General features: G+C 38.1%; 3 protein-coding genes across 12 annotated transcripts in view; 2 read left to right on the top strand and 1 right to left on the bottom strand.

Moving 5' to 3' along the window:
• The first annotated feature begins 1,848 nt into the window (after positions 1-1,848).
• il17rc (interleukin 17 receptor C) lies at positions 1,849-10,668 on the top strand. Its single transcript, XM_007552141.2, has 14 exons — positions 1,849-2,064; positions 2,331-2,556; positions 3,916-4,022; positions 4,117-4,207; positions 4,427-4,471; positions 4,918-5,033; positions 5,699-5,755; positions 5,851-5,911; positions 6,001-6,206; positions 6,535-6,588; positions 6,689-6,740; positions 6,870-6,965; positions 7,374-7,412; positions 7,505-10,668. The coding sequence occupies exons 1-14, from the start codon at positions 1,957-1,959 to the stop codon at positions 8,062-8,064; spliced, it is 1,818 nt and encodes a 605-aa protein (XP_007552203.1). The 5' UTR covers positions 1,849-1,956; the 3' UTR covers positions 8,065-10,668.
• Positions 9,799-14,543, top strand: creld1a (cysteine-rich with EGF-like domains 1a). Of its 2 annotated transcripts, none has more exons than XM_007552679.2 (6): positions 9,799-9,872; positions 11,649-11,823; positions 11,927-12,010; positions 12,701-12,796; positions 13,036-13,176; positions 13,261-14,543. In XM_007552679.2, exons 2-6 carry the CDS (start codon positions 11,649-11,651, stop codon positions 13,479-13,481), a joined length of 717 nt encoding a protein of 238 aa, XP_007552741.1. In that variant the 5' UTR covers positions 9,799-9,872; the 3' UTR covers positions 13,482-14,543. The 2 variants fall into 2 exon arrangements, with proteins under 2 accessions (XP_007552741.1, XP_016527290.1); XM_016671804.1 differs by having other exon boundaries at positions 13,258-14,543.
• Positions 14,175-26,355, bottom strand: part of erc2 (ELKS/RAB6-interacting/CAST family member 2) — a 52,127-nt gene continuing 39,946 nt past the window's right edge. For 7 of the 9 annotated variants that reach the window (XM_016671762.1, XM_016671778.1, XM_016671771.1 and 4 more), the window contains 8 exons: positions 24,795-24,806; positions 24,392-24,515; positions 23,249-23,409; positions 22,600-22,747; positions 20,771-21,388; positions 20,374-20,435; positions 20,041-20,273; positions 14,175-18,751 (listed from right to left, as the gene is read on the bottom strand). In XM_016671762.1, coding sequence (XP_016527248.1) covers positions 20,409-20,435; positions 20,771-21,388; positions 22,600-22,747; positions 23,249-23,409; positions 24,392-24,515; positions 24,795-24,806 — 1,090 coding nt within the window. In that variant the 3' untranslated portion in view covers positions 14,175-18,751; positions 20,041-20,273; positions 20,374-20,408. The remainder of the gene's footprint in view (positions 18,752-20,040; positions 20,274-20,373; positions 20,436-20,770; positions 21,389-22,599; positions 22,748-23,248; positions 23,410-24,391; positions 24,516-24,794; positions 24,807-26,355) is intronic. The other 2 variants (XM_016671765.1, XM_007552105.2) reach the window with 1 other exon arrangement.

The raw sequence follows: 26,355 nt of genomic DNA, 5'->3' as shown, positions 1-26,355 counted from the left end.
CCTACTGATTACAGAATGAATCCCTACTGCCTTCTCTTTAGCAAGGGACCAGGAAGCTGGACAGTGGTTCTTTTAGAAGCTCCAAAACAAAATCTGAATTTCTGATTCAGATTTCTGAATGTTGTGGTTTGCCACAAACCAGCCAGAGCTTCAAGGTAATTGTAGATCAAAGTATATTCACAAGAAAGGATAGACCAAAATCTAACTGGGTCATCTTTGTTTAGTCATTATTAAGTGCAAATGATGGACAGAAATTGAAATAAACCAGCAACGGCGTCGTGTTAAACTAGCAATGAAAACTAGGTAGCTGTGGGAGAAAGCACAAGAGAAATAAGCAAAACATGCAACATGGCAACCTCAAAAGAATCAAAAATAAATATGACGGCAAAATTAAATTTCAAAATATCACAGCAAACCTGATTAAATCCAAATAAGCACAGCAAATGTAAAATTAGAACATGCAAATAACTCTCAAAATAACCCAGACATATCAATTTGTATATGTATATATACATATATATTGAGATGAAAATCGAAGTGGCTTGAACAAACTGTTATGCAAATAAAGGAATGAAGAGGAATAAAGGGCCTTTTGTAAAGATCTCTCAAACAGTAAAAAGTTAGGAGGAGCTTGTTATGCTACATTTCATATTTTGCTCAGGGTTGTTTCAACAAAGTAAATATCTATAAGTTAGAAATTACAGCAGTCATTTAAAAATATGTATCCCCTGGCACCCTGGGTGCACTGTATTAAAAAATCTCCGCCTCCTAAAAGCGACATATTCAGGCACCATAAAAGCCACACATTAAGTCTTTGCATGGCCATATCCATAGAAGAGAATATTATTTTGCAGTTGATTCAATGTGGTCAGACCAGTTGAGCTCCTATAGACGGCAGGTGCTCCTGAGCAACACTCCCCAGTCAGCAAACCGCCTCGTAGTTCGGCACATAGGTATGTGCTGCTTCCTCAAGAATGAGGACGATAAACTCGTTTGTCCGGAGAGAGAGAGGAGGAAACAGACTACCCGCTGTTCACAAACCACCTATGTGGTGTCCATTACTACAACACAGAAAAAAAAAACAGACAAATTAAACCATTTTTAAAAAACTTGTGGACTTTAACCCATGTGACTCTGTAAGGGTAAAGACAGACAAACAGGAAGTTTCAGGATAAGGTGACGCTTAATCAGAAACAGGATCATGAAAAGAGAGCAGAGGGAGAAACAGAGGTGAGAGAGAAAAGAGGTGGGGCATGCTCTGAGCCAGAACAGCGACGCGCTCTGTGGTGCACATTTCTCATGAGTCATTAACTCGCTGGTTTCTTGTTGGAGCTGTGGGGAGTTTGACGGGTTGTGGAAATATAAATCTTGGTGTCACTTATTCGGGATTTCAAAACAAAGTAAGTAGGAGATTATATTTAAACAAGATAACTTTCCTGATTTGATTTCCAGTGTTAAACTGACTTTGACTCGTTACTTATTTCTTTTCTTGTTTTTCCCCAATCATAGATTATTTGCTGGAATTTTCTATATGAGTTTTAAGTGGATAAATGAACTTAGATGGGTAACTTGTAAACTTCATAAGTGACATAAACTCTTAGTCGTAGAACACACAGGTTTTCTGCTCAACATATTGCTGTGTGTGTTCAAGTAAAAGAAACCAAGTAGACTAATATGTGTCTCTTCTTTATTCTTTATCAGGCTGTAAACAGAGTTGAAATCCAGGACACGGCCTCAGTCTGTTTGTGTCGGTCCACTGCTTCCATAGCAACTTCTGCCAGGATTACAGCAAGTTAATTTATTACCAAAAAAAAAAAAAAAAAAAAAAAAAAAAAAAAAAAAACAAACAAAAAAACATCACAAGGAGAGCAACAATGCACCTGCCAGACTAGGCTGCTGAAAAACAGTCTGCACAGAAAAATGCTGTAGGGCTCCTATATGGAGCTTTGATGGAAAATGTTTCTCCTCAAATCTTCCCTCTGGTGCATCGTCTCCAGCCTGTTCTCGTCAGCCTGCGGCTTGGAGTTCATAGAATACGACAGCGATGCAGTTATTTGCCCACAGGTATTGTGTGAAGTAGCGCTTGGATACACTCAAGATGACACTTTTAATTTCCTTTTGCTGTCAGCATAGCCGCCTTCGACTTTTAATTTCCCTTGTCACAGATAAACTGATTAAATAAAAGTAATCAAAAACTGATAGCGAGACATGACCATCTGCTAGCATGTTGCAGTACAGGAGTGTTATGAACAGAACAAACAATATTTGCTGTCTGTTCAGTTTTTATTGACTAAACATAAACCTCTTCCTCTCAATTGTCTCTTTTCAAGGCATTTTCCGACTGCACCATCAGAAACAGTCTTTATGAACAAAAGGACAACCATGTTCGGTTTGAAGCATCTTTCAAGCTCTGCTGTAAGGCCAGCAGGGACTGTGCACTTTGTCTTGTGCTAGAGACAGAGGTCAGCAACATCCCTATGGCTAGAGATGTGGAAAACGACAACCACTCTGGCAATGACGAGGAAGATGAAAATGAGGAAACGACGCTTGAGAGATGTAAGGTTTTATTTAAAAACTTTGCTACTCCTTATTCTGATCTGCAAACATGTTCCAGTTGTCCTTGAATAACACTCATATACTATTCTCGGATCAAAATAACAATTTGTTGTCATCAAACACTAATAAGGGTAAATGGTCTGAACTTATGTAGCACTTTTCCAATCATTTTGACCACTAGAGTCACATTCACCCATTTGCACTCACACATTTATACACAGATTGGTAGGCAATTTGGGGTTAGGTGCCTTGCATCGACATGTGGCCGGAGGAAGCTGGAACCAAACCCACAACCTTCCGTTTACTTTACCCACAGAGCCACAGTCTCCCTATTGCAGCAATAATACTGTACTATATGTTGCTTTTTACCTCACAACAACTACAAGAAAGGATTAACTTAGCTGCCAAATGCTTTTAAGGTTGGCTAAAAGTTTTAAACACACCAAAAGAATCTTTTTCTAAAGAAAGATTACAAACAGATCAACATAAAATACGGGTAGAAATATAGCCAAGTTAACTAATCAACACACAGTCCAACAATGTTAAAAATGGATAAACAGGTAAATTAAAAAACATAAAACTAACTTAAAACTGAGATGGTCTCGGTGTGGGACTGTGGTGGTTTGAGAATGAGGTTACTATGAAATGATTAACAGGCCTAGATGGCATTTTGAGGACGTAATATAATCATTAAATCAGGTGCGCTGGAACAGAGACAAATCTCAACATGAAGGACATCATGGAGGACCATTGGCACATCTCGTAAAAGTTAATTAGTAATATCTTCCACTTTTATTATAAGAGATCTGCAGTGCCAGGACAAGCAGTCGCCAAATCACTGTAACAAACTGGTAATTGTCCTTTCCAGTTAGACAATTTTCAGCTAATTGTCAAAGACAACACCTAAGGTGCAAGATGACTATTTTGTCTGGAGCCAAGTGACATGCAAAACATTTGCTGATTGCCAACTGGATTTCTCAAATCAAGCAATCAGCCAAATAATCAGGCATAGTTATAATATCTACATTTGGATAGAGATAAAATTGATGATTCTCAGAGAACTTCAATCTGGTTTGCAAAGACAAATTATGTAAAATGGGCCTCCTCTATGTCCCAACTCTCAAACTGTGAGTAAATTGATGTTTGAAAATGATCGATCCCATGCAGAATGACTGAGTTACAGAGTGTCAGTGAATGAATAACTTTACTTTTGTTCTTAATATTCATTTTCCACATATAAAACAAACGAACAAAAGAAAAACAAAAAGCAGAAGTTGTTTTCTGAGATGTCGGTTGTTTCACTGCTGCCTCAGTCCTTGCATTGCTTCACCTTCGCTGTGGTTTTTTCTGTTGTAACAGCGTCTGTGACGGCATGTTACCATGATCCAGCCAGCGCCTTGCCCAGATGCAAGAAGGTGGAGTTTACAGTTAATTACACCACTCTTGCTCACCAGAACAAGAGCAAGGTACTGTAAATTTCCATGCATTTTGAACAGCTGGAGAGTTTAAACTTAAGCACCTCATTGACAGATTTCTTTTGTACATGTGTGATCTCGACAGATAGCCATGGTGATCACAGACAAGTTTAATTTCGGAAGCCTAATAACCGTTTATCCCAAAATGCGACTTGATGCACCTTCAGAAGAGAATGGTACAGTGTTAAACACTTAATATGTTTTTTTTTTTTTTTTTTCATTATTTCCATTTATGTCAAAATGTAAACTGAAATCAACAGTTGGTATGTAGCAATACTTGTGAGGGCATTGTTTCACCAGCAGGTTTCAATTGCATAACAAGAAACCGGTTGATTTCCTTTGAGCAACAGGTCAAAACATGTTCAGCTATGATACACATTTCTCTTTGTCCACAGTGTGTTCCCAGGAATTCCTCCAGAAGCATATACCCATGTGTCCAGGTAAGCAAGACAGAAAAATCAAACGTTAACTGAAATTAAGTTTTTATTTTATTTTTTTTTACAACATACACAGCTCTGGAGAAAACTGCATTGAGCCCCATTGAAAACCTCCTGGTTATTCCACCAAATGTTGATTTCTGAACATTTCCTCAGCTAAAATATTAATATTGTTGTTTCTAAATGAATATTTTGGTTTTCTTTGCATTATCTGAGGTCTGAAAGCACTTCATCTTTTTTGTTACTTTGACCACTTCTCATGATCTTTTGCTTGTAATTTCAGAGACATGTTGTCAGTAGTTCATAGAATAAAATAACAATGTTAATTTTACTCAAACATATAACTATAAAGAATGAATTTAGAGAAACTGATCATTTTAAGAGGCCTCTTAATTTTTTTCCAGTGCATGTTTTAAAAACACAGCAATATTTTATTTTCAATGTTTCAGTGCCAAAGTTCCGCATCAAACCAGTTTTCAAGGAAAATGATGTTGAGCTGCAGATTGTGGGCAACAAGTCCCGCCCCTCGCTCTGCATCAAATACGAGGAGAACGGACGCTGTCTGGTTAGTGTTACCCTTATGAATGGGTTCAGTTACAGGATGGGACTGGGACTATATGCGAAAAGCCTGAAGAAAAATAGTCAAAGTAATGTTTAGGAAATATGAGTAATAACATACTCAAAAAATAGAAATAGTCAGATTTGTTCATTCATAATTCATTCAGGCTGGTTGAACAAAAAGCAGAAAACAAAGCTGAAATATAATACATTTTAGACATTTTAACCAAATAAATTAGAAAAAAAAATGCTTTGGCTATTATTCGGTTTTCAGTTTTGTACTGTCAGTTCTGATAAACATGTTTTTCAAGACTAAACTTTTCAACCTTTTCACATTTTGTCCAATTTCTTTGATGTTAGACCAAAACAAAGCAATAGTGACATGGAAGAAGAAACAGGCATGACTTTTATTTTTTTTATTTGTTTTTTACAACTAACCTCTGAAAAGACTCCAGAGCATTTGTCTACTTCTAGGGTGTAATCTAGACTTGAAAGCTTAGGTACCATCAAACTGGATGGACAGCTTCTGTGTTGATTTGTTTTTAAGACCCCAAATGCTGTGTAAATAATATGAATAGTATCAGAAATGAATCAGCAAGTTCGACGTTTGGTGTACACCACCTTTAGTTAACACTGTGTTGTTGTTGTTGTTTTTTTTCTGTTCCTGAATAGAATCTGGCTCAGACCACCATCCCCATTCATTCTGTGGCACCTTGCATGTGCATACAGGTCCTCTTATTATTTTGCCTAAAACATGAGATATCAATAGTTACTCTTGTTTTTACTAATGTAATGACATGCTTTGGTGTATTTGTGATCTTTAGGTATGGGATAAAGATGATGAGGGAACTGTGCGTTCTCAATTATGCCCCTTTGACAAAACAGGTAACATTTTCTCTTTGAAATGTTTCACATCCTCATTAAGCAGGAGGGTAAATCATCTGTAACAATGTCTTTTTTTTTGTCGTTTAAAGGATTACCACCTCATTTACAACACTTCATGTGGAAAAACGTCTCGGTGAATGTGCGCCTGAGCAAAATGGGTGATAGAACAGTCCTTTTTTGGAACCTTACTGCCCCCTGCAGGCTGGATGGTGAAGTGTCGCTTTGTCACAGACTGTGCAGAAGCGAAAATCTTGCTGGTGTGAGCAACTGGAAACAAAACAGTTTGGGACTTTGGGTAAGAACAGCATAAGTACATGAACAGTGTTGTATTTCTTTGTCTTTTTTTTTTGAAAAGTAAAATATATTATAACCAATTTTTTTGGCCTAAAAAAGTTATTTTTTTCTGTATCATTCTTGCACATTTCTGAATTGAATTCATTAAGTACTTGTAGTGCTAATATTTGCTCAAAACTCTCACATTGACATTGCAAACACCATGAGTGCCATTAGTTGCATACCTCCTGGAAATTCAAATCCGAAATAACTAGTGATTTTGTAAACGAAGCTCTGGAACATTGTCAAAGTGCAAAAGTATCACTAATAATTTACCTCTGTGTGTTTAGGAAAAACAAGGAGCATTTGAAAATGTTGATGAAAGCATTTCCCAGTGTGTGATGGTAAATATTTACACAAACCCTCCAGTCAAATGTCTGCATCCAGCAAACGTGCTCAGTTAGCACTGTTTAATAACTCAACTATTTTTAATTATCTGTGAAGGTGAAAATAAACGGAACACATCAGGAATTTGGTCCATTTTGCACATCTGACAGTAAGTTTGAAAGGTTTAGCCGATTGCAAGATGTTTTTTTTTTATTATTATTATTTTACAATTCAGCCACAACTTTTTTAATTTGAAAAATTTCTAAAAAAGTAATGTTTGAACCTGTTTTTATCGCAGCTAGCAGATGGCGCTGGACTCTCCTGATTGTCGGTGTTTTGCTGGTTGGTTGTCTGACAACATTAATGGTTCATTTCCTGCGTGATTATGTGAAGAGTAAGTTTTATTTTTTTTTATGTTTTATTTAAACCTTCCAGGATTTCTCTTTCTAAGCTTGAATTATCTAAGAAAATTAACTTCTTGAGGTCATTCATTTTTTTAAATCCACATGCTTAAAAATCAATTCATAGAAATACACACAAAAAGAGAGCGCACAGTCTAACTTACCCACAGTATAATTTATAATTTTATGATAAAGCACTGAGTGTTTGTGTTGGAATTTGCCCCCAGTATATCTGTCAAAAGCTCCTTTCATTTGCCCCATAAACCACGCCTTTTTTATTAGACTTTAAAATCTCTTTGCGTCATACCTTTGAAACATCAAATGTAAGAAACATAGATATTCAATAAGCAGATCTGCTAAATCTTCAGGTATATTTATCTTATTTACTCTGACTCTTGCAGAATGGGCGTGGAGCTGGCAGCACGGTGGATTCGTAAAGAGTAAGTGTTTTTTTTTTTTTTTCTATGTAAAATCCTTTCGTTTGTAATCATGCAGGACATCTCTGACTTTAGTTTTCATTTTCACTCTCAAGTTGGCAGGAAGGGCCATGTGGTTCTGCTGAGCCCCCCAGATTTGGATGACGCTGTTTCAGAGTCCATTAGTCTGCTGGGTTCCCAGCTCTGCAGCCAGGGCTTCAGTGTGTCTGTGGACCAGTGGTGCAGGAAGGATCAATGCACAATGGGACCTCTGCCATGGCTCTACTCCCAACTCCAGAAGCTGGACAGCATGGGTGGTCGAGTTTTGCTGGTTCTCACCCAGAAAGCCTTAGAAAAAACCGAGGAGTGGACCGTCTTGAACAACGACGGAGAAGGAAGGGATCAGCGGCAGATGAAGTCACCTTATTCCGATCTGTTTATGGCCTCATTGTTCATCATTCAGGCCCACAAGAAGCTGGGCAGGGCGGCCGAGCGCTTTGTTCTGGTGAAAATCGACTCCCACCAAACACAGAGTCACAGCAGCGACAGGAGACTTCCAGAGCTGCTTCAAGGCCTTCCTCTGTTCCTGCTTCCCTCTCAGAGCCAGTCGCTCACAACCGAACTGACCGTAGAAGAGGCAGATGCGACACGGACAGGCTGGAGGGGGAATATCTGAGGTTATCGAAACCATTTTTGTTCAAAAAGACTTTTAAAAAAACTGCGGATGAATTTACAAAAAAAGTGTCACATACGAAATACTGCTGCAGAATCGACATGAAGGATATGCTTATCTGGACTGAACATGACAGAGAAGAAGTTGGCTGTAAACACTGAGTCTTTGGCTTATAAAGAAGTAGCCCTGAATTTTAAAAGTGAGGTTCTGGTACAAGGTTTCAGGCAGATATCTTAGAGTTGCATCAGACAACTATTTTGGTTTCTTTATTTAGCATAAAGCCAGGTTAGTTTGCTCCATAGACCAAATCAAAAGGCTTGATTGACAGAGACCAGATTCATAGCAGATTTTGGCCGTCTTAAAAGAATTAAAATCTTTAAACCACCAGATCAATTTAGGCTATTTCTTCTTTTATGAATCTTTTAAATTGTCCTCATGTTGTACTGGCCTGTTATTTATAGAAAAGGTAATGGCTATCTAACCAGGAAGTAAAGTTTGGAGGCAGTGCACCTTAGATGATGTTCCTGTATGAAATTAGTACAGAGAAAAAGTAGTAGTCAGAGTAGTTTCTTAATTGTGTAAAAAGTGAAATGTGTAAATATTTAACAGCTAGAGTACTTTTGCTTTTTGCTCTACTTTTATAGACGACAGCTACTCTGACTGAAAATGCTTTCATGCTCCATTTTTTGTACTTTTCACACAGGGCGATCATTTTTGACTCACTGTCTCCTACCTTCACTTTCTGTGTAATTAAAAACCAGGTTTTGTGTAAATAACCCATCAATGCAAACAGAATGATGGTCTGAGCCTAATAAAATAGTGTTCCCTCAAAATGTTATGACACTTAGACATTAAATTTGTTTCAGGATGGTGTGCTTTGGTACTGGCCTCCCTTTAAGAGGCTAACTTCATCCTCCAGGACCAACTATTTTGGATTTATACTAAACTGACTATTATGATTTTCTACAAGTATAATAACTGCTTACAGCCTTTTCACAGAACCTCATTTCAATAACTCAACCAGTGCTATAATAATGTTATAATGTAATAGTCTTTCTTTATGGAAAGACTGTGTTTTGGTCGTCTCTCAGTCCTTTGCTGAAAATCTGAAATATGTTCCTGAAGCAGGTGACGTGCAGCGTCATGAATAAATCTGAAGGGCAATAAGCACATAAATATGTAGACCGGTAGATTGTGATTTATGGCTTCTATTTTTATTGTAAATAAATTGTAAATAGGGATTTTTTTTTTTACTCATCTATGAATAATAGCTTCAAAGCTGTAAGAAAATAATTGTACATTTTTCAGATGAACATCAAATTATTATTATGTAATAGAATATAAACAGCCTTTATTGTCCTGCAAAGGGGAAATTGAAGCGTTTACACAAAAAGTTCTTAAAGTGTTTAAAACGATATATAAAGATTCATAATAAAAAATAATAATAATAATAATAACAATGAAATACTGTACAAGACTATAACAGAAAGCTGCACGTCTTTTAACTTAAACAAAATAAAACTACTGGTCATGGCGCAGTATCTGATCCAGTCACACTTAGCTAAAAATAAACTTACGACCTAGAAGCCCTTACCAGAGGATTGGTTCAGAGCGGTGTCCGTTTACCAAAGCAGGGATGCGTTTGTGAAGAGTTTTTATGACGATCCAGGGGGGCGGTGTTAGGAGATATAAGTGATAACAACGAGCTCCGCTTCCTCCGGTGGTTTGGATGTAATTTGTAGTCAAATAGACGGTGTATCGTGTCAAAAGCGTCTCGTTTGGATTGTGTTCTTGGCTTGTGTAACTAGGAGGTAAAAAGACGCTCTGATGTGGTTAAAGTGTTTTTATAAAACTCACTTTCTGTCGACTGTGTGTGTTGTTTAACTATCAGGTTTGCAGAAAGTTAATATTTGTCTTTATTTTGAGATTTTAATTGTAGGCGCTGGTTTTTTATTTATATATTTCATGCAATTTCTGAAAAGCCAAAGGCAATTGTGTTATATTGCGCAACTCTATTGTTTACAAGTACTGTGTTGTAAATACTATTGCTGTATTGAAAATCTATTTCTTAAATAAAACAGGGGAGCCCGAAATGTCTTGAAGTATTTTAAATGGAGTCGCTGCCCGCCGTGCGGCGTACAAGCATGTGACGCATTAATAAGGCTTCGTAATAACATGGACGCATACCGAGTTTTCATTTCGACTCTGTTGGACAGCACGGACTTCAAACTTTATAAAAGTGGTGTTTTTATATTGGTTTCGTGGTTATTTACTTCAAAATAAAGCCAGAAATAAGATCGATCATTTCCGCCTTATTTTGTGGGGTCTAAATGTACCACATTTCGAAACAACCAATAAAAATGTGTTGACGGTCTGTTGCTAGGTAGAACGGAGACACGCGGAAAGAGACGAGGGGGGGATTTGGATACGGCAAGAGACTAGGGCACAGTGATGCTGTGGATTTTACTAAGAGTGTTTCAATGGGTTTTTTAGACTGTAAGTGTGTTAGTTAGAGTTCGTGGTGTGTGCAGGGTTAGTAGTAGTTTTGCTAGCTATCGCTACATGGCTTCATACCGAGCGCTGACGCACAGAGAAGAGAGACTCCACGCCGGGATGGCCATTTAGACCTCGTCTTCAAAGGGTTAATATTTTACTCCATGTTGGTGCTGATGGAAGTTTTGTATTTTAAAATCTACAATCAAAAAGACAGTTCAACTTCTGGCCAGACATTACTGTCCTATTCAATAAACAGAAATACTATTGCAAATTGAGCTTTTTTTTTTTTTTTTTTTTTTTTTTTTTCTTCTAAAACTCAAATTAGTAATTTAAACAGGTGATGTAGCTTAATGACAGACTCATTTTTTGTTTATGTTGACTTTTCTGATTAAAGCTAACAGAAACGTGACTCTTAGGATTTGAATAATTACATCAGACTAATAAAATAAAGAGTGAAGGTTATTTTAAGAAAAAACCCTTAATCTGACAAACAGCGTGTCAAATAGAAAGGGCTGAAAATGGGTGACAGTTGTATTTACATTAATGGTTATTTGCTTATGCACATCTCTGGGTAAAAGAGGGACACCAAGCATAAACACATTTTTGTGTCTATGTCGCTCAGTTTCAACAAATTTTTCTCCCTTCACTGATTGTCAAGCTAATCTTTCTTGCTGATATGTATTTTAATTATCACCCAAAATAGTCTAAAAACATAGAAGGCCATTATCAGCATGCACTCTGTGGCTGGGTGGTAAGTCTGAGGCTTCTACGCTGAAATTGCCTAGAAATGTACTTTATTTTTTACATGACTGCATATACAACTTTGAAATGGAAAAATAACTTCAGATGGAAAAAAAAATGCAGGAAAATGTTAATACTACGTTCCTCTAGAATAAATGTGAACATCAAGTGTAATACAAAGATCGTCACATGATCCTGCGTGAACCTTGACATTTTTGACAGGCGTTTTCTTACTTTTGACATAGTTTCTGCTCTGCTGTCCACTTGATGGAGACGTGATCAGTCCAGGATGTGTCAGGGCCTTCCTCCCAGTAACAGATGTTGCACTGACAGTTTCATCTCTTGCTCAGATGGAGGAGAAGTGGCTACAGAGAACGCTGCTGCCGGCTGTGTGGCTGTGCAGCGTGCTGCTTGCTCATCAGGTCAACAGCTGCCCGCATGCTTGTAGCAAATGTTTAGGGCAAGAAAATGACCTCTGCAAAGAGTGCAAGACTGGATGGGCTCTCTATAACTTCACATGTGTAGGTAATACATACCAAGCTTTTTGTATAAAAAGAGCATCATCTCTTTTACAGTGTCTGTCAACACCTCGGGTGGTTGAGCGTCTTTGTGTTTTGGTCGGTTTCAGACATCGATGAGTGTGGCACTGAGCTGGGTTCCTGCTCTCCGAACAGTTACTGCGTCAATATAGAAGGCTCCTTTGAGTGCAGAGGTCAGGCATTATTATGGTTTATTTTATTTACTGAAAGAGTATCCATTCAGTAAATTAGAATATTACTGAAAAGCCAGTTTATTTTAGAAACTTTATGTTTTTAGTGAAACATATCATATAGATTAATTACAAACATGATGTGTGAAAGCCTTTATTTTTGTTTTCTATTTACAGCTAATGTAAACATGACATTTAAAATTAGATCACATCAGAACAATAAAAAATATTTTTAAAAATAAATGTTTTTGATATCTGCTAAAGATTACTTTCAAAGGTAATTTTATTCAGACAAGAGAGATTAAAATACTTTAATTTACTGAAAATGAACATACTATATGTTGTGAAAAATCTAAATATCCTTATTGATTCTGATGAAATAGAAAGCTGATATTTATCCATTTACGACTGTTTAGTTTTTTTTTCTTTCTTTTTTTGTAATTTCCTGACATCGAATGTTTTTTTGTTTTTTTTTCAGTTCAGATTAGGTTCGGTATTTAGATCAGTCATGATAAAATTATCCTAGAGGTTTATGTTGCATAAATATTTTGGTTTTGAGAAAAAGAGTAGTCAATATTTTTTTTACTGCTTCTAGTCTTTACCTCAAAACTCATCCTATTGATTTATGTTTTAGAACGTTGTCACTCATTTACTCTCAGAATGCAGTGGGATGAAAAGTCTCTGTGTTTCCAGGCTGTGATGTGGCCTGTGTTGGCTGTATGGGTGGCGGACCAGCTCGCTGCAGAAAATGTGCTCCTGGCTACAGACTGATGGGCTCCAAGTGTTTAGGTTAGTGTGAATAACAGAAGAAACTGCCTCTGATAAATATGCAAAAATGCTCTGGAATCATACCTTCAAATCAAGTAGATTTATTCTTTGACAAAAAAAAGAAACATGTTAATGAAAAGTCCCAGAGTATCTTAAATTATCATGTATTTACCTCCCCTTCCAGCATCCTCACTTTGAGTTGTAGCAAGATTAACACAAAACCTTGCAAATAAATGAGCAAAATGTTTTTGTTTGCTCAGATGTAGACGAATGTGGTGACAGAGTACTTGCCTGTCCTGGTCTGGATGAGATCTGTGTCAACACAGAAGGCTCTTTCCGCTGTCAGTGTGCCGAAGGCTTCATCAGGAAGGACAGTGTTTGTTTAAGGAAGCAACTGCCCAGTGAGTCAAATGTTGATTTTTTTTTTTTTTACTCTCAAACACTTGGGTTGAAAACAGAAAAAGAAGCTTACAACTCTCCTGCAGATGCTCAAGAGAAAGGTCTCTTTGAGGATCTCCAGGATGATGAAGTGGAGGTGCTGCAGCAGATGTTTTTCGGGGTGTTGCTTTGCGCTCTGGCCACGCTGGCAGCCAAAGGAGATCTGGTCTACACATCGATATTCATGGGAGCAGCAGCAGCCATGGCAGGTTACTGGCTCTCAGACAGGGGTGACAGTGTCTTAAACAACATCCTGAGAGGGCGCTAATGCCCCCAAATCGTTACGAATGGGACACATTCAGCCTCAGATATGAAAGTAAATCCAACTGCTATATTTTCTGAAAAACTTTCAATGTTCTGATGAGCCTCGTTAATCAGATTAAAAACACCTTTTGTAAACAAGCTTTAAGGAAACAGTTTTAAATGATTTCTGGATTAATAATAATTGCATTGGTCTAATGTAATATTGTATGTACTTAATCTATATAGTGTGTTTCAGTTAGAGAATGTGTTCAATAGCATTGTTTATTTGAGATCCACCCCTACAATATAGTACACGACTATTTATATTAAACATTTTTTATTCAAATCATCCTGAAGGCAGCCATTCAGCTTCATGGTGTGCACATTTTTCAGACACATTCTTAAAATGTACATTAGATTTTTCACACCGATGAGATATTTTATGCATTTTTAAATGCCCTGTGTGATGCGGTGTACTTGTCATTCACTAATTCACCCAGTACAATGACTCTTATGCCAGTGGTTTGAAGACATAGAACATGGCTAATGCTCTAATGATGTAAATGCACTATTCTGTTATTGCTGTATCTATAGAAATGTAAATCTTTTTTATCTCCATGTAAAATAGTTTATGTGCAGCCATTGCTTTTATGGGTAGCAATTACTACATACAAAATGAGGCACGCTGATTTTAAGTATTAAATCACCAACAAAGACAGAAAGAAAGTCACTTTTATTTGATGGATATAAACAAGCTGGCCAACACTCAATAGTATTATTCTGATACAGCACAGACAATAGCAAACTGGGGCACTAAGGACAGCCTCCTATTGTTAAAAAAGCAAACAAACAAAACATTACATAGTATCCATGCGTCAATCGAAACTTGCCCACTTCTTTTCTTTAATGACTGGCTGATAAAGTTCTCTTTTTTTAAAAACAAATTAGTCTCTTTTGCATTGATAACACTTACACACATTCTGTTATCTGCACTCACACACGCACACACACACACACACACACACGTTGCTCTCTTTTTCTGAATACATTTACACCAACAACACCCCCACACCTGGAAAAAAAAAAAAAAGAAAAACACATGCTGCGCTCTCACAAAACTGCACAGGCTGTCTACTAAGGGGACACAGTAAGTGAGACACACATCACTCTCCAACACAACATCACACAGTCACAATGCACAATGCAGATGCAAGAAATGGATGAGGACTGATGCTGCATCAGCTCACGTTCACACGAGTGGTCATTCAGCATGCTGGACACACATTGAGTTTTGTTCCTAGGTCTGTTACTGTACAGCTCAAAATATGCGCCGTTACAAATAGTACTGTCTCGAACTGGTATTCTTAAGTAAGCATAAATTATAGAAAAAATAAAGCTCAACTTAAATACAAAACTGAATGAATAAAAAAGTAAAAACTTGACATTTCCTTTGCTAAATAATAATAATAATAATAATAATAATAAATCTGCCATTGGTCACAGTGATTTGTTCAATCAAAAAGTTTCAGCAACGAAATAATAAAATAAAGACTATTACAGCAAAAAATAAAAAAAAAGAAAAAAAATATGGTTGGCTTTTTGTAGTTCTTTCAAAGGCCTTTAAAAATGACTGGTGAATCTACACAGCTGCTTCTAGGCATGGATAAAGAATTGCCTGTTAGTCTTCAGTCTGAGCACAGGAAACAATCTCCCAACCTTCGAGTTCGGCGTCCCCTCAGCTTTTAACGATTATATTTTTAGATTTTTTTTTTTTTCCGTTTGACACGACAATAGAGAAATCACTGCACAGAGTACAGTAGATTATCCATACACCATCACCTTCAATTGGCACATAATGTAAAACTCAGCATGCATGGGCACAATTAAAATGTTGTCTATCGTTTAAATAATGTCTGCTATATCATGGTAGGAAAACTCCCTACTTCAAGTATTCAGTAGATAAGGACCTGAAAATGGAGGATTCGTAACCCCCCGATGGTGAAGTGAGGATTTATGCTCCTCTGTCTGTTTGCGCTGTCTCTCTAATGATAAAAAAGGCCTTCATATCAAGATTTGTAAACAAAAACAAGCAAACAACGTCTTGCTGAACCTGTTGGTTTTTGTTCAATGGTGGGAGCTGCTTCTTTGGGAATGACACATGTAAAAAAAAAAAAATGAAGGGTGGATCACCTTGGTTTGAGAGGATTTGGGTGAGATGGAGAGACATTTGTTTACAGTAACCAACACTTGACACACAGACACCGGGAGGGTCGAGGAAAGCAGGAGGGCATTAGTAACAGTCAGCTTCATTTTCTCATAATACTGTAACAACGTGATGGTTCTTCTACCTAAATCAGCTGTCACGGTCACACACACGTCACCACTTCAGTTCACATGACGACAACAAGAAATACACGTAGGAGAAATGCATCCAGACAGAGTCACTGAAACCTCTCCTTGGAGGATATTGTGATAGTCCTCATTTACAAGTGCAAGCTTCTGCTTGCAGCAGAAGGAACCTCACTGCTACCTGTGAGAGCTACAAAACAAAATCAAAAATACTTTTTCTCTGTTTAAAGTTGTCACCACAGGCTAAGTGGTCTTCAACTGAGTTGATTTAGTGTTAAAGACATAGTTAGGGATTTTAAGAAGTGGGATTCTGGGCGTTTGTTATCAGCAGTCGGAAGTTGCTTATTTCCTTTTACAAATTGCCTTCGGTTTTGTTTTCTGTCATGTTAATGTTTTAGGTAATTAATAAATCTAGATAACAAATAAAGAAAACTTGAATTAGTACAAAATGCTGTTTTCAAATGATGATTTTATGTACTAATGCGAGAAAAGCTGTCCAAACGAATGAAAAGGTACTGACAGACAAGCGAAAAAAAAGAAAACACGCTTAAACAAATAAAATTGGCATCTCTATTTTAAAAAAAAAAATGTAGTACTGGTTCATGAAAACATCACATACCCTGACATGATGTGAAAACTATTTAGTACTGAGGTTGTGAAAATCCTTTTCCTAACGGCTCTTGCACACATATATTATCCTAATCTTTATTATGTGTAACATTAGTTTCAGTTTCACACTGAACATCCACAGAAAACTCACGTTACCTCACATATAAAATAACGCAGCGTAAAAAGATTAATAAAATAGCATTCACTTGAGCCACTCATTGGTTTTGCCTAAATTCCTTAAACAGTTTTTGTATGTTTGTTTGAATTTTAACAAACATAATTGCAATATGTCGTCATTGATGAGCCTCAGGGAAACACACCTCGCTGCTTAAATAACAACAAACTTTCATGTAAACGATTGTCCCAAATAAAAGCAATGTTAATGCAAAGAATGATAAGATAGTGCACATACTGCTAAAAGTTATTGTGAGAGACCAAAACAGTTCTGTGGAACTGGATCCAATCTGACCTGTTGTCATCTTGACTCTACAGTGGGAAATAATTTCCCTTCATCCATATTGAAATTGTTCAGTGAACTACATTTGAAGCAAAATGTCCGACTGCTGATATAAATCCCACAAGAACCCCCTCCTCAAAAACTCCCAACTATCCCTTTAAAGGAATGTAATAATGGCGTCTTTTCTAGACAGCTAGATAAATTTGGACACACTTTCCCATAAACTGCCACTCTGAACCTTATTTAATATATTTTATGTTTTTCTTCTTCTGGATTGGTCTGTATTTTCAGATAGGGAATGTTAAGCTGCTGAAGGGTTTTATCACAGCGTACAAATCTGACGAAAATTTCACCCATTGCAGCACTCTTAAATAAAATATCTCTGACCTCGAGCCAGTTAGAAAAATAACCATAAACGGAAAAAAACATATAGTATATCTTATTAGTTTTAAACATTTTTGACCACATATAGACACACTCTATAGATTTCTCTCTATATGTATAATATATGCATATCTATTTTTTGTGTACAGATTTTACGAGGCACAGGCCACCTTGTTGAGAAGGAGAAAACAAGTCACTATGTGTGGGGAGGTCACACAGGCTACTGCTGGAAGATTATGAAGGAGAGGGGCGAGGACTCATCGAGAGACTGGAGTGTCACTGGAACCACTTAGATCTGCAGAGAAAACGTCTACTTAGCGTCACAGTCTCTTCTGAGGCCAACGGCAGCCATAGTTTTGGAGAAAATGTTGAATCGTTGTTCACAAAGCTCCCTCCCCTCCCCAGATTTTAACCAGTAGTATATATATATACAAAGCAGTCTTGTACTGCTGCTTATGAAGCCCATTGTGGGACCAAGTCCCTCTACTGTAAAAGGACTAAAAGATGCTCTGGTTAGATCTTCTGACACCATTTAGTTTGAGCACCAGCAGAAGCACCATTAGTGAAAGTTCCTGCCAACACAGAGGAGGTGCATAGTCGCAGAAAATCAAAAGAACCTAATGAATATCTTCTGACCACTCTCTTGGCAGCTCTGATTGGTCAAGTACAATTATAATTAATTCAAATATACATGGAAAAATAAAAATGCATTATCTCTATGTTGATATCTGCATAGACTGATTTTTTTCTTTTACTATTTCTGACTAAAGTGAGGTAATGTGAAGGGAAAAAAAAATGCTGATGAGAGCCACTACTTTGAGGGAAAAATGAGGCCCCAAAACCAGAGGTTTGTGCAGCAAAGGAAACACTGCAGGAAAGTCACTCAAGGCGCTCCATAGGTGAACAAAAAGTGCTTCCTTGTGCCAACAAAAAATGGCAACAGAAAACCTAAAGTGACTTCAATGTGTTGATGACATGCTAGTCAAGATAGACATCATAATAGGAAGAAATGCCTAACACGTGACCTCGAAGATAAACGCGACTTGTCTGGACGTAAAAGATAGCAGAAGACACTCCGAGGGCCGTTAGAGATACGTGGAGGGGTCAGATGTCACTAGGTGAGTCAGGAGGGCAGTGAGGGTGAGTGTCAGGCCTAGAAGCCGGTCAGAGCTTGACTTTAACAGTCAATAAGATAACAACCATTTTAAAACGAATGATGTGGTTTGATGAAAAAATAAAAAAATAAAAAATAACGAAACGTCTTTACCGGCAGAATCATAAGTTCTCTGTTGTGAGGATGAAGAGGGGTTATTCAGCAGGTGACAGACAGGTGAGGTGACTTCTGTGACACCTCTGCTGCAGGGTGCCTGTGGTAGTCGTGTCCGTTAGAGCAGCAATTTGTCTTCTGTGTCTCCATCAGCGCATCATTTTAGATGATTTGTGAACACTGTGGAGGATGGTCTTCCTATTCACGCAAAGCGAAGGCCTCACCTCACCTTGTGAGGAACATAAAAACAAAGTATGGTTGGAAATGCGTGGTTTATGCTTGCACAGCAAGAGAGATAAGTACTGAACATGGCAATGGTGGTCATACATACAAAGAAAATACGATTTAGTCGCTAAATTAAGTTGTGTGGGTTCAACACTGGGAAGTTACATGAAAGAAACGATTGCAAAGAAAGTCAAGAAGTGGCTGAAAATGTACAGCAACCATTCAATAATTCACAGCTGGTTAAGTTCTGCAGAGGTGTTTCTCACTACAAAGATATCCTTAAACCTTTACAGCCACACTGTTACAAAATGCACTGATGCCATTAGATAAGGCCATATTTCCAAACTTCTGAATGTTTCCGCAAACACCGTTATGATCATAATCCAGAAGTGGAAGAAACATAATTTCACCGTAAACCAGCCATGATGGGGTGGTCCTCACAAGATTTCTGACAATGAGTCACTACGATAAACAGAACCAGAATTAGAAGAATAATTTGATTACATGAAAACAAAAGACAATGCACTAAGCCTCATGGCCTCCAAACAAGCTCACTGCACAACACTCCACTGCTGAAAAAAAAAATGCATAATGAGGCTTGTTTGAGGCTTGCTGCAGAGCATTTAGATTAGCCTCTAAAATACTTGGGTATTATAGTCTGGTCAGATGAGACGAAAATTTAACTCCATAGTAGCACAGGTTAAGTTTGACCGAACTACAGCACAGTCAGAAGTCTATGTCTGAATTTAGTCTATGTCCAAGTTCAGACATAGACTTCATATAAGGATATATATAAGTCTAACGGTCCAGTCAAATCCAAGCCATAACGCCATAAATACCCTGATTAACGTTTTTAGCAAGCTTTATCTGTTATTTTACATCAAAAAGTGTCTGTAACTGTTTTTCTTCCTGTTTGTTTTTATTTGAACTGAATTTAATCATATTTTGTTGATTCTCTTGATGAGAGAATTCTCTTGATGAGAATCTAAATATTTTCAACAAGAAAATGATGCCAACCACACTGCCAAAAAAACTGTCAGATGATTTGGAGAGATAAAGCCTGCAGCCGACGGCCAAGACCTACGATCGAAACTGAAGATCGGGGCTCCTTGAGTGTTCAGGGTTTGTAGAGAGGTTGTGAGAAAGAATGTGTCACCAACACATCAAACTGGGTTGCTGCCAACCTCTGGTTTCATCGTCATATTTTTGAGCAAAACGTTGACATGTTCAGTACTTATTGTTTCCTCTCCATGTTTTTATTTTCAAAAGTGTGCAGAAGCACATTTTAATTACCTGCTCAGCTGCCAGTCTTCATGCAGGACCTGAAAACCTGAGTACCTCCTCCTGTTCCTCAGAAAGAAATGTGCAAAACATAACAAAACAAAAGACAAAAGTAAAATAAATAAATAAATAAATAAAGGTCCCACTGCTCAGAAGTACTGATTCACTGAAGGTGAAAAATGTTTATTTGGGTGGTGTTTCAACATCTTGGGATGACCATGCTCCTCCAGTAGTGACTGAATCCCCTACATGAGAGAAAATAATCAGGTATGACAGTAAAAAGCATAGCATTGTTCAGTTTGTGGTATATACAATGTAAACAGCTTCAGAAAGGTCTCAACTTACCCCTCAAAACAACATTAGAGCTTTGGTTGTCTCAGCTACGCCCAAATGCCCTCCTCATCATCCTGTTGTGCAAGAGAAAACACTTAGAGACCAGATTTATTTCCTACAGTGTTAGTTCTGCTGACTGATTCTACTGTACAAATTACACCATCACTTATGTCTTATGTGATAACCTCAGTGAGAGAGCAGCATGTTTTTGCTTTAAATGCCATTTTGCCCACACATTAATTTTAGTTGCGTACTGTGTCTTCCAGAATGATTGTTTTGTGAGGGGATGTCCGTCGGTCCTGTGTTTTAACCCTGGAAAACACTTTTGATCTAAAAAGTGTTGAACGTCATTGTGTGAAAAATGTGCAATCTTGTTATTTTGTCATTCGTACGGTAGGCGCTTACTGACCTGGTCTGGAGAGGGACGGTGACCTGCGTGTGGCGGTCCACGGGCCGGCCCTCCACGATGGTGAGGTGAGGGGTGATGGGGATGCTGGGCGTGGTGTGGATGTTGGGGATGCTGAGGGTGCTGAGGATGCTGCGGGTGAGGATGCTGCGGGTGAGGTCCTTGGGGGGGCGGGCCATGTGGGTGTTGGGGGTGAGGGTGCTGTGGAGCCGGATGTCCGTGTGGGTGCTGCGGCACATGCTGCGGGTGCTGTTGGTGCTGGTGCTGTGGCTGTGGGGGGCGTGGATGCTGTTGGTGTTGAGGAAGCGGTTGAGAGTGCTGAGGATGCTGAGGATGCTGCGGATGCTGAGGGTGCTGCGGGTGTTGCGCGTGTTGAGGATACTGGGGCTGCGGCTGCTGTGGATGAGGGTGCTGTGCCGGGGCTTGTGGGTGCTGCAGGTGCTGTGGGTGTTGGGGGTGTGTGGCGTGTGGATAAGGAGACTGCTGAGCGTGGGGAGGGTGGGGGTATTGGGGCTGTGGCTGAGTCTGAGCATGTGGAGGCTGCGGCTGGTGGTGAGGAGCGTGTGGATGGTACTGCTCATCCTCATAGTTGTCGGCTATCAGCTTCATTCTGCTTTGTGTCTGAGAAGAAAATTATTACATCATGATTTGTTGTTTCAAGCTACCGCCTCTTCACACTAACCAATGGAGAACAAGCACACAACCTTAGAATAAACAGAGGGTTTTAACATCTATGCAACTAATTAGTTAAAATTTACACTCATTTTAAGTTTTTCATTAGCAAAATTTTCTATAATCTATTATCAATCCAGCAAACAGTGTCGTATGTTTTTATTATTGCTTTCTACTTATGAAGATATTACACATTTTATGATAAACATAAAGTACAAAAAGGAGCTGTTGGCTTTTCTTCAAAAATATAAAGCACATCTCTTTTTGATGCAAAAAACTCCCAAAAGATTTGAATGTATTGTGATGCTTTGAAAGCGGCTTACAAAATTCAAACCAATTAAACCTTTTTACTTTTTCTCACATTATAGCCACAAATGTTTCTGAAATTTTATGTGACAGACCAATGTCACTCAGAGAAGTGAAAGGGAAATGGTACAGTTTCTCAATTAAAAAATAAATAAATAAAAAGAACAGCGCGTGCATTCGTATTTAGTTTCCCCAAAGTTGGTTAGTAGAATTATCTTTCACTACTTAAAAAGCTGCAATTCTTTTGGGGCATCTCTCTACCAACTTTGCAGATGTAGACACTGATAATCCTGTCCATTATTCACAGTGATTTACAGTAAAAAAAAATTATGAAGAATGCAATATGATGATTGATGGTGCAAGTGCTTACATCAGTTTAGGTCAGTGTCAGTAGAGCAGACACAAATTGAACTAAGCAGGTTTTCTGCCTTTTTGGACTCAGAAATCTTATATTTTCTCCAGAAAATGGACTAGTGAGCAGTTAGAAATCCTTGCAGAAATATCTTGTGTTGAAGGACAAAATAAATAGACATTCAAATGATCCAAGTAGTCATCAGCACACACTAGGCAGAGTTAAAACACTGTAATCAGAGGCCTGGATAATAACAAATGAAACACTAAAGAAAGAACAAGGTTTGCTCTTAAGCTTCCACTGGTCTTTAGAGACGGGTCATTTAGACCCCATGAGTTTTTTACTCTGTGCGCACGGTGTCACATTGACCCAGTGACAAAAAAAAAAATGTCCGACTGTGACATTTGTTGCACTCCACCTGAGCAGCGGGACGGTTAAAAGAACTTGTGTGGCAAGTTACTTCATTTTTTATTTTTTTGACAATGCTTGAAATGGTACTAACGTGTTGTTTGAGTTGGTGCATCAGTTTGTCCCGCTCTCTTTTCAGGGCCAGCACCTCCTCCTGGGTCTTCTTTTTATTGGAGGCAGATAGTTCGAGTAATGCTATGTTAGCGTCTTTTTCACTGATGGCTGCCAGCAGAGCTTGTTGTCTGAAAACAAATCAAAACAAAAAAAGAAAAACGTAGCACCCACACATATGAAAATTGTAGAACATTTATCGATTCTAAAACTGCACTGAATCTCTGTCAAATACAGTTCATATTCAACTCTACTTCACAACAAGATTAAGAAGTATTTGTAGTCCAGGTGTTTAACTTAACACGCTTGTGCAAAGAGTTGCAGCGTGAATTCAGCAAAGTTTGGCAAACTTCAAAAGACTTGACATAAATCAACTAGTTTATGTGATGCTTTACATATTTGAAGTGAAAAATAACATTAATGTGCACATGGCAATGCGTAGTGTCATTGTGTGCAGTACTGACCCTAATTTAAACCCTAAAGAGGGGACAACATACACAATCTGCTTTTTGATACAAAAGCTGTTTTAGTGGCATAAGCTGCAACATCTTGTCAAGTAACAATATAAAAGTGATACTTCATCTGAAATGAATTGGACAAAGTGAAACTGTCAAGTATGCAGCAATACTGACTTCATTTCAAGGATCTCCTCCAGCTGCTTCCTGCGCTCTTGTCTCATGTTAGTAAGATGGGTGTCCCTCTCCTGTAAAGACTGCTGCGTGGAGGAGAGACGTTGCTTGGTGGCGTCCAGCTCCTGTCTCGTCCTTTCCAGCGTGCTCATCAGTTCCTCCAGCTGACAGACGGCACATCGGACAGAGCAGAAAACACACAGTGACTCAGTGCAAACGTATGAAGCGCTGCTGAGAAGTTCAAATACGCTTATCATGGGTGTGAATGTCATCTGAATTTTAAGCTTCTAGAAGTAGAAGTTGGTTTTGAACTTCATGTGAAAGTCCTATAAGGGTTTTAGAGAAGAAAAAAAAAACTAAACAAAACTTATCTTATTCCTCAACTAGTTCCTGGCACAGTTTATTTAAATTAACTGGTTAATTAACTGGTGTTGACCGCACTTTTAAGCCTGGTTTTAAGCCTGGTTTTAAGCCTGGTTTGTTAATGTTTAAGGTTCTCAGTTAAAGGTCATTTCAAAAGCTTAATGTTGTTGTGGTTCATCATTCAAAAATACTTTTAATGGGTGTTTTAGGAGTCATTATCTAGTTGGAACACACACCAAATTCAGTCATTAAAACATTTGGAGAAATGTTTTAACACACCTTTTTAACACAGATATGTCCATTTTCTACATGAACATATTTTCAACTGGATCTTAATTTTAAAACTTTGAAGTGAACAGTGGGATTTTTTTAAAATAATGATCTTTAAGTGTGCTCAATTAATTATGACGCAAGTTAAACCACCTAGAAAAGACTGGATGAAAGATGTATGATGGATTTTTCTGGAAAAAAAAGTATTTTCTGCATAAACATATGCTAAAAAAAAATAACTTCTCTGAAATTTCTTAAGGATATTTTCCCCAAATATTAGTAGGGTGCGTGTATATATGAAGTTCAATTGATGAGAGTAATTTCACAATAGATTCAAACTTGTGCACATTCATTTTACTATTTAAAATCATCAAGTTGTTTATTACATCATAATTGCACCTTAAAAGATGGATGTTGTACATTGAATGCATTTAAATTTATAAATGGCACTCCAGGTATTTAAACATACATAATCAGAGCTTATTATTTATGAAAGATAAGTTAAATACTCACCTTTAAGTGGTGACCACTTTCTAAAGAGCCTTCCTTGCGAGGATCTTGTCCTAAGCCTTTCTTGTCCCCTGGTAGTCCCAGTTTGATGTTGGAGCCTTTCTTGATCTGATCTTTACCTCCTTGCCTGTAAAATTTCACACTTCTAAAACTGTTCCATACCACAACAGTAATTAAGTCAAATCTAAAGGAGCTAAGATGTGAGGAGGGCACATTACAAACCCATAAAAAGGACGAGGAACCATAATGAGTACAAATGGAAGAAATGAGCTAGGCAACAAAGCATGAGCATCCCCATCTGAACTGAGCCTCATGTCATTGTTGGGCGGACTGAAAGGTTTCAGTGCAGGAGTTTGGGTCAACCTCAGTAGAGTTGGACTACGAGAGTTGCAGGGAAATGTCTTACCTTGGAGCTAAACTGCAGACAGGTAGATTTAAAGGTAGAAGACAATAGGATGAAGGACACGTGAATAAAACATTGGAAGCAGGAAAAAACACACAGAAGAAAAGCAAAAATAAAAATGTAAAGAAAGTTTTCGAACCAAAATGTAAAACAAATAATAGTAAAAAAAAGAACACCTTGGGGGTATAATCATCCAACAACACTTGAGATTATAGACAAGCCTGTGACAGTCTGACGCAGCTTTTGCAGGATGCACTTTCTCTGAACAACATGGAGCGCTGTGCATCTGCTGCCAAGCCTGGGAGTGGCAGACATGCAGTCAGACAGGCAAAGAATTAGCCGGGCAAAAGATGAGGACGAGGAACGGGGGCAAGAAAGGAAGGAAGGGAAGCTAACAGTATTTTGATTGAGTGGGAGACAAAGGTTGAAGGGCATTAGTTGAAAATGCAGGGGATTCGTTAATAGAGCAGACTCGATGGATTCAGTCCAGATCCGACAAAATACAACATCCCCACCCTGATGGTGCACAGACTAGGAGCACAGCAGCTTTAGTCATGCAGGTCATTTTTTTCTGAGTATTTCCTTCAGTGTCTGTTAGGGTTAGCTAGGAAGACAGCTGGAGCAGACTGGGAGGAAGAGACCGGGAAAGAGAGAAGGTGCCAGGTGACGATGTAGAAAGGAAAACCTCAGTCAGAAGCACGAGTGTCACCGACAGAAAGAAATGAGGCGGATAGATGGGTGGAATGAAAAGGAGTGAAATGTGCCCATAGGAGAGGGAGGTGTAACAGCTGAGGACTGATACTTTTTACAAAAGCTTTAACAAACAGCCCATAAAACAACATATAATCAGAAAAGTCCTGTGGGTGTGGGTGTGTGTGGGTGTGTGTGAATGAGTGAAAATATGCTGCTGTCCACGCTGTTTCTTGGTAGGAACAACGTGTGCAGTAAAATCAACTCAAACAAATCAAAAACGGAGCAGAAAAAATCACACCAAGGTCTCACAGAAAATCAATCGCTTTCAAACGTATTCAGACTCCATAACTTTTTCAAATTTTGTCAAATTGCCACCACAAACTTCAATACATTTTCATTTGAGTTTCATGTGATAGAACATAGACAACAAATACCATGGAGCGGCACCAGAATGTACCTCTCCATGTGCTTCAAACCCAAATTCAAATATTTATCCATGGACGTTCCACAATCATGCACAACTTAGTGTTGGTTTAGCAAATAAAATGTCAATACAATCCGTTCAAGTTTGTGGTTTCTAAGCGACAAAATGTGGAAAAAGCTCAAGGTGTATCAATATTTTTCCAAGCCACAACAATGATGGGCTCAATTTAAACAGCAGCATCTTTGACAAACACCTGGATAATTGCTGGTGCCATAAATTGTAAAATGTGGTATCCTTGAGGTGAACTTTACACTTCATCATTGCATACACAAGCAAAAAAGAAACAGAAATATAAAGTAGAAAATGAACACCACATGTGCAATATTTAAAATGCACAATCCTGTGCAAAGGTTTTCAGTCATCCATCTTTTTATCTGTTTCACAAGG

The sequence above is a fragment of the Poecilia formosa genome, unplaced genomic scaffold (assembly GCF_000485575.1).
Source record: "Poecilia formosa unplaced genomic scaffold, Poecilia_formosa-5.1.2 Scaffold2, whole genome shotgun sequence".
Taxonomy (NCBI): Eukaryota; Metazoa; Chordata; class Actinopteri; order Cyprinodontiformes; family Poeciliidae; genus Poecilia; species Poecilia formosa.
This window is presented reverse-complemented; position numbering and strand designations above follow the sequence as displayed.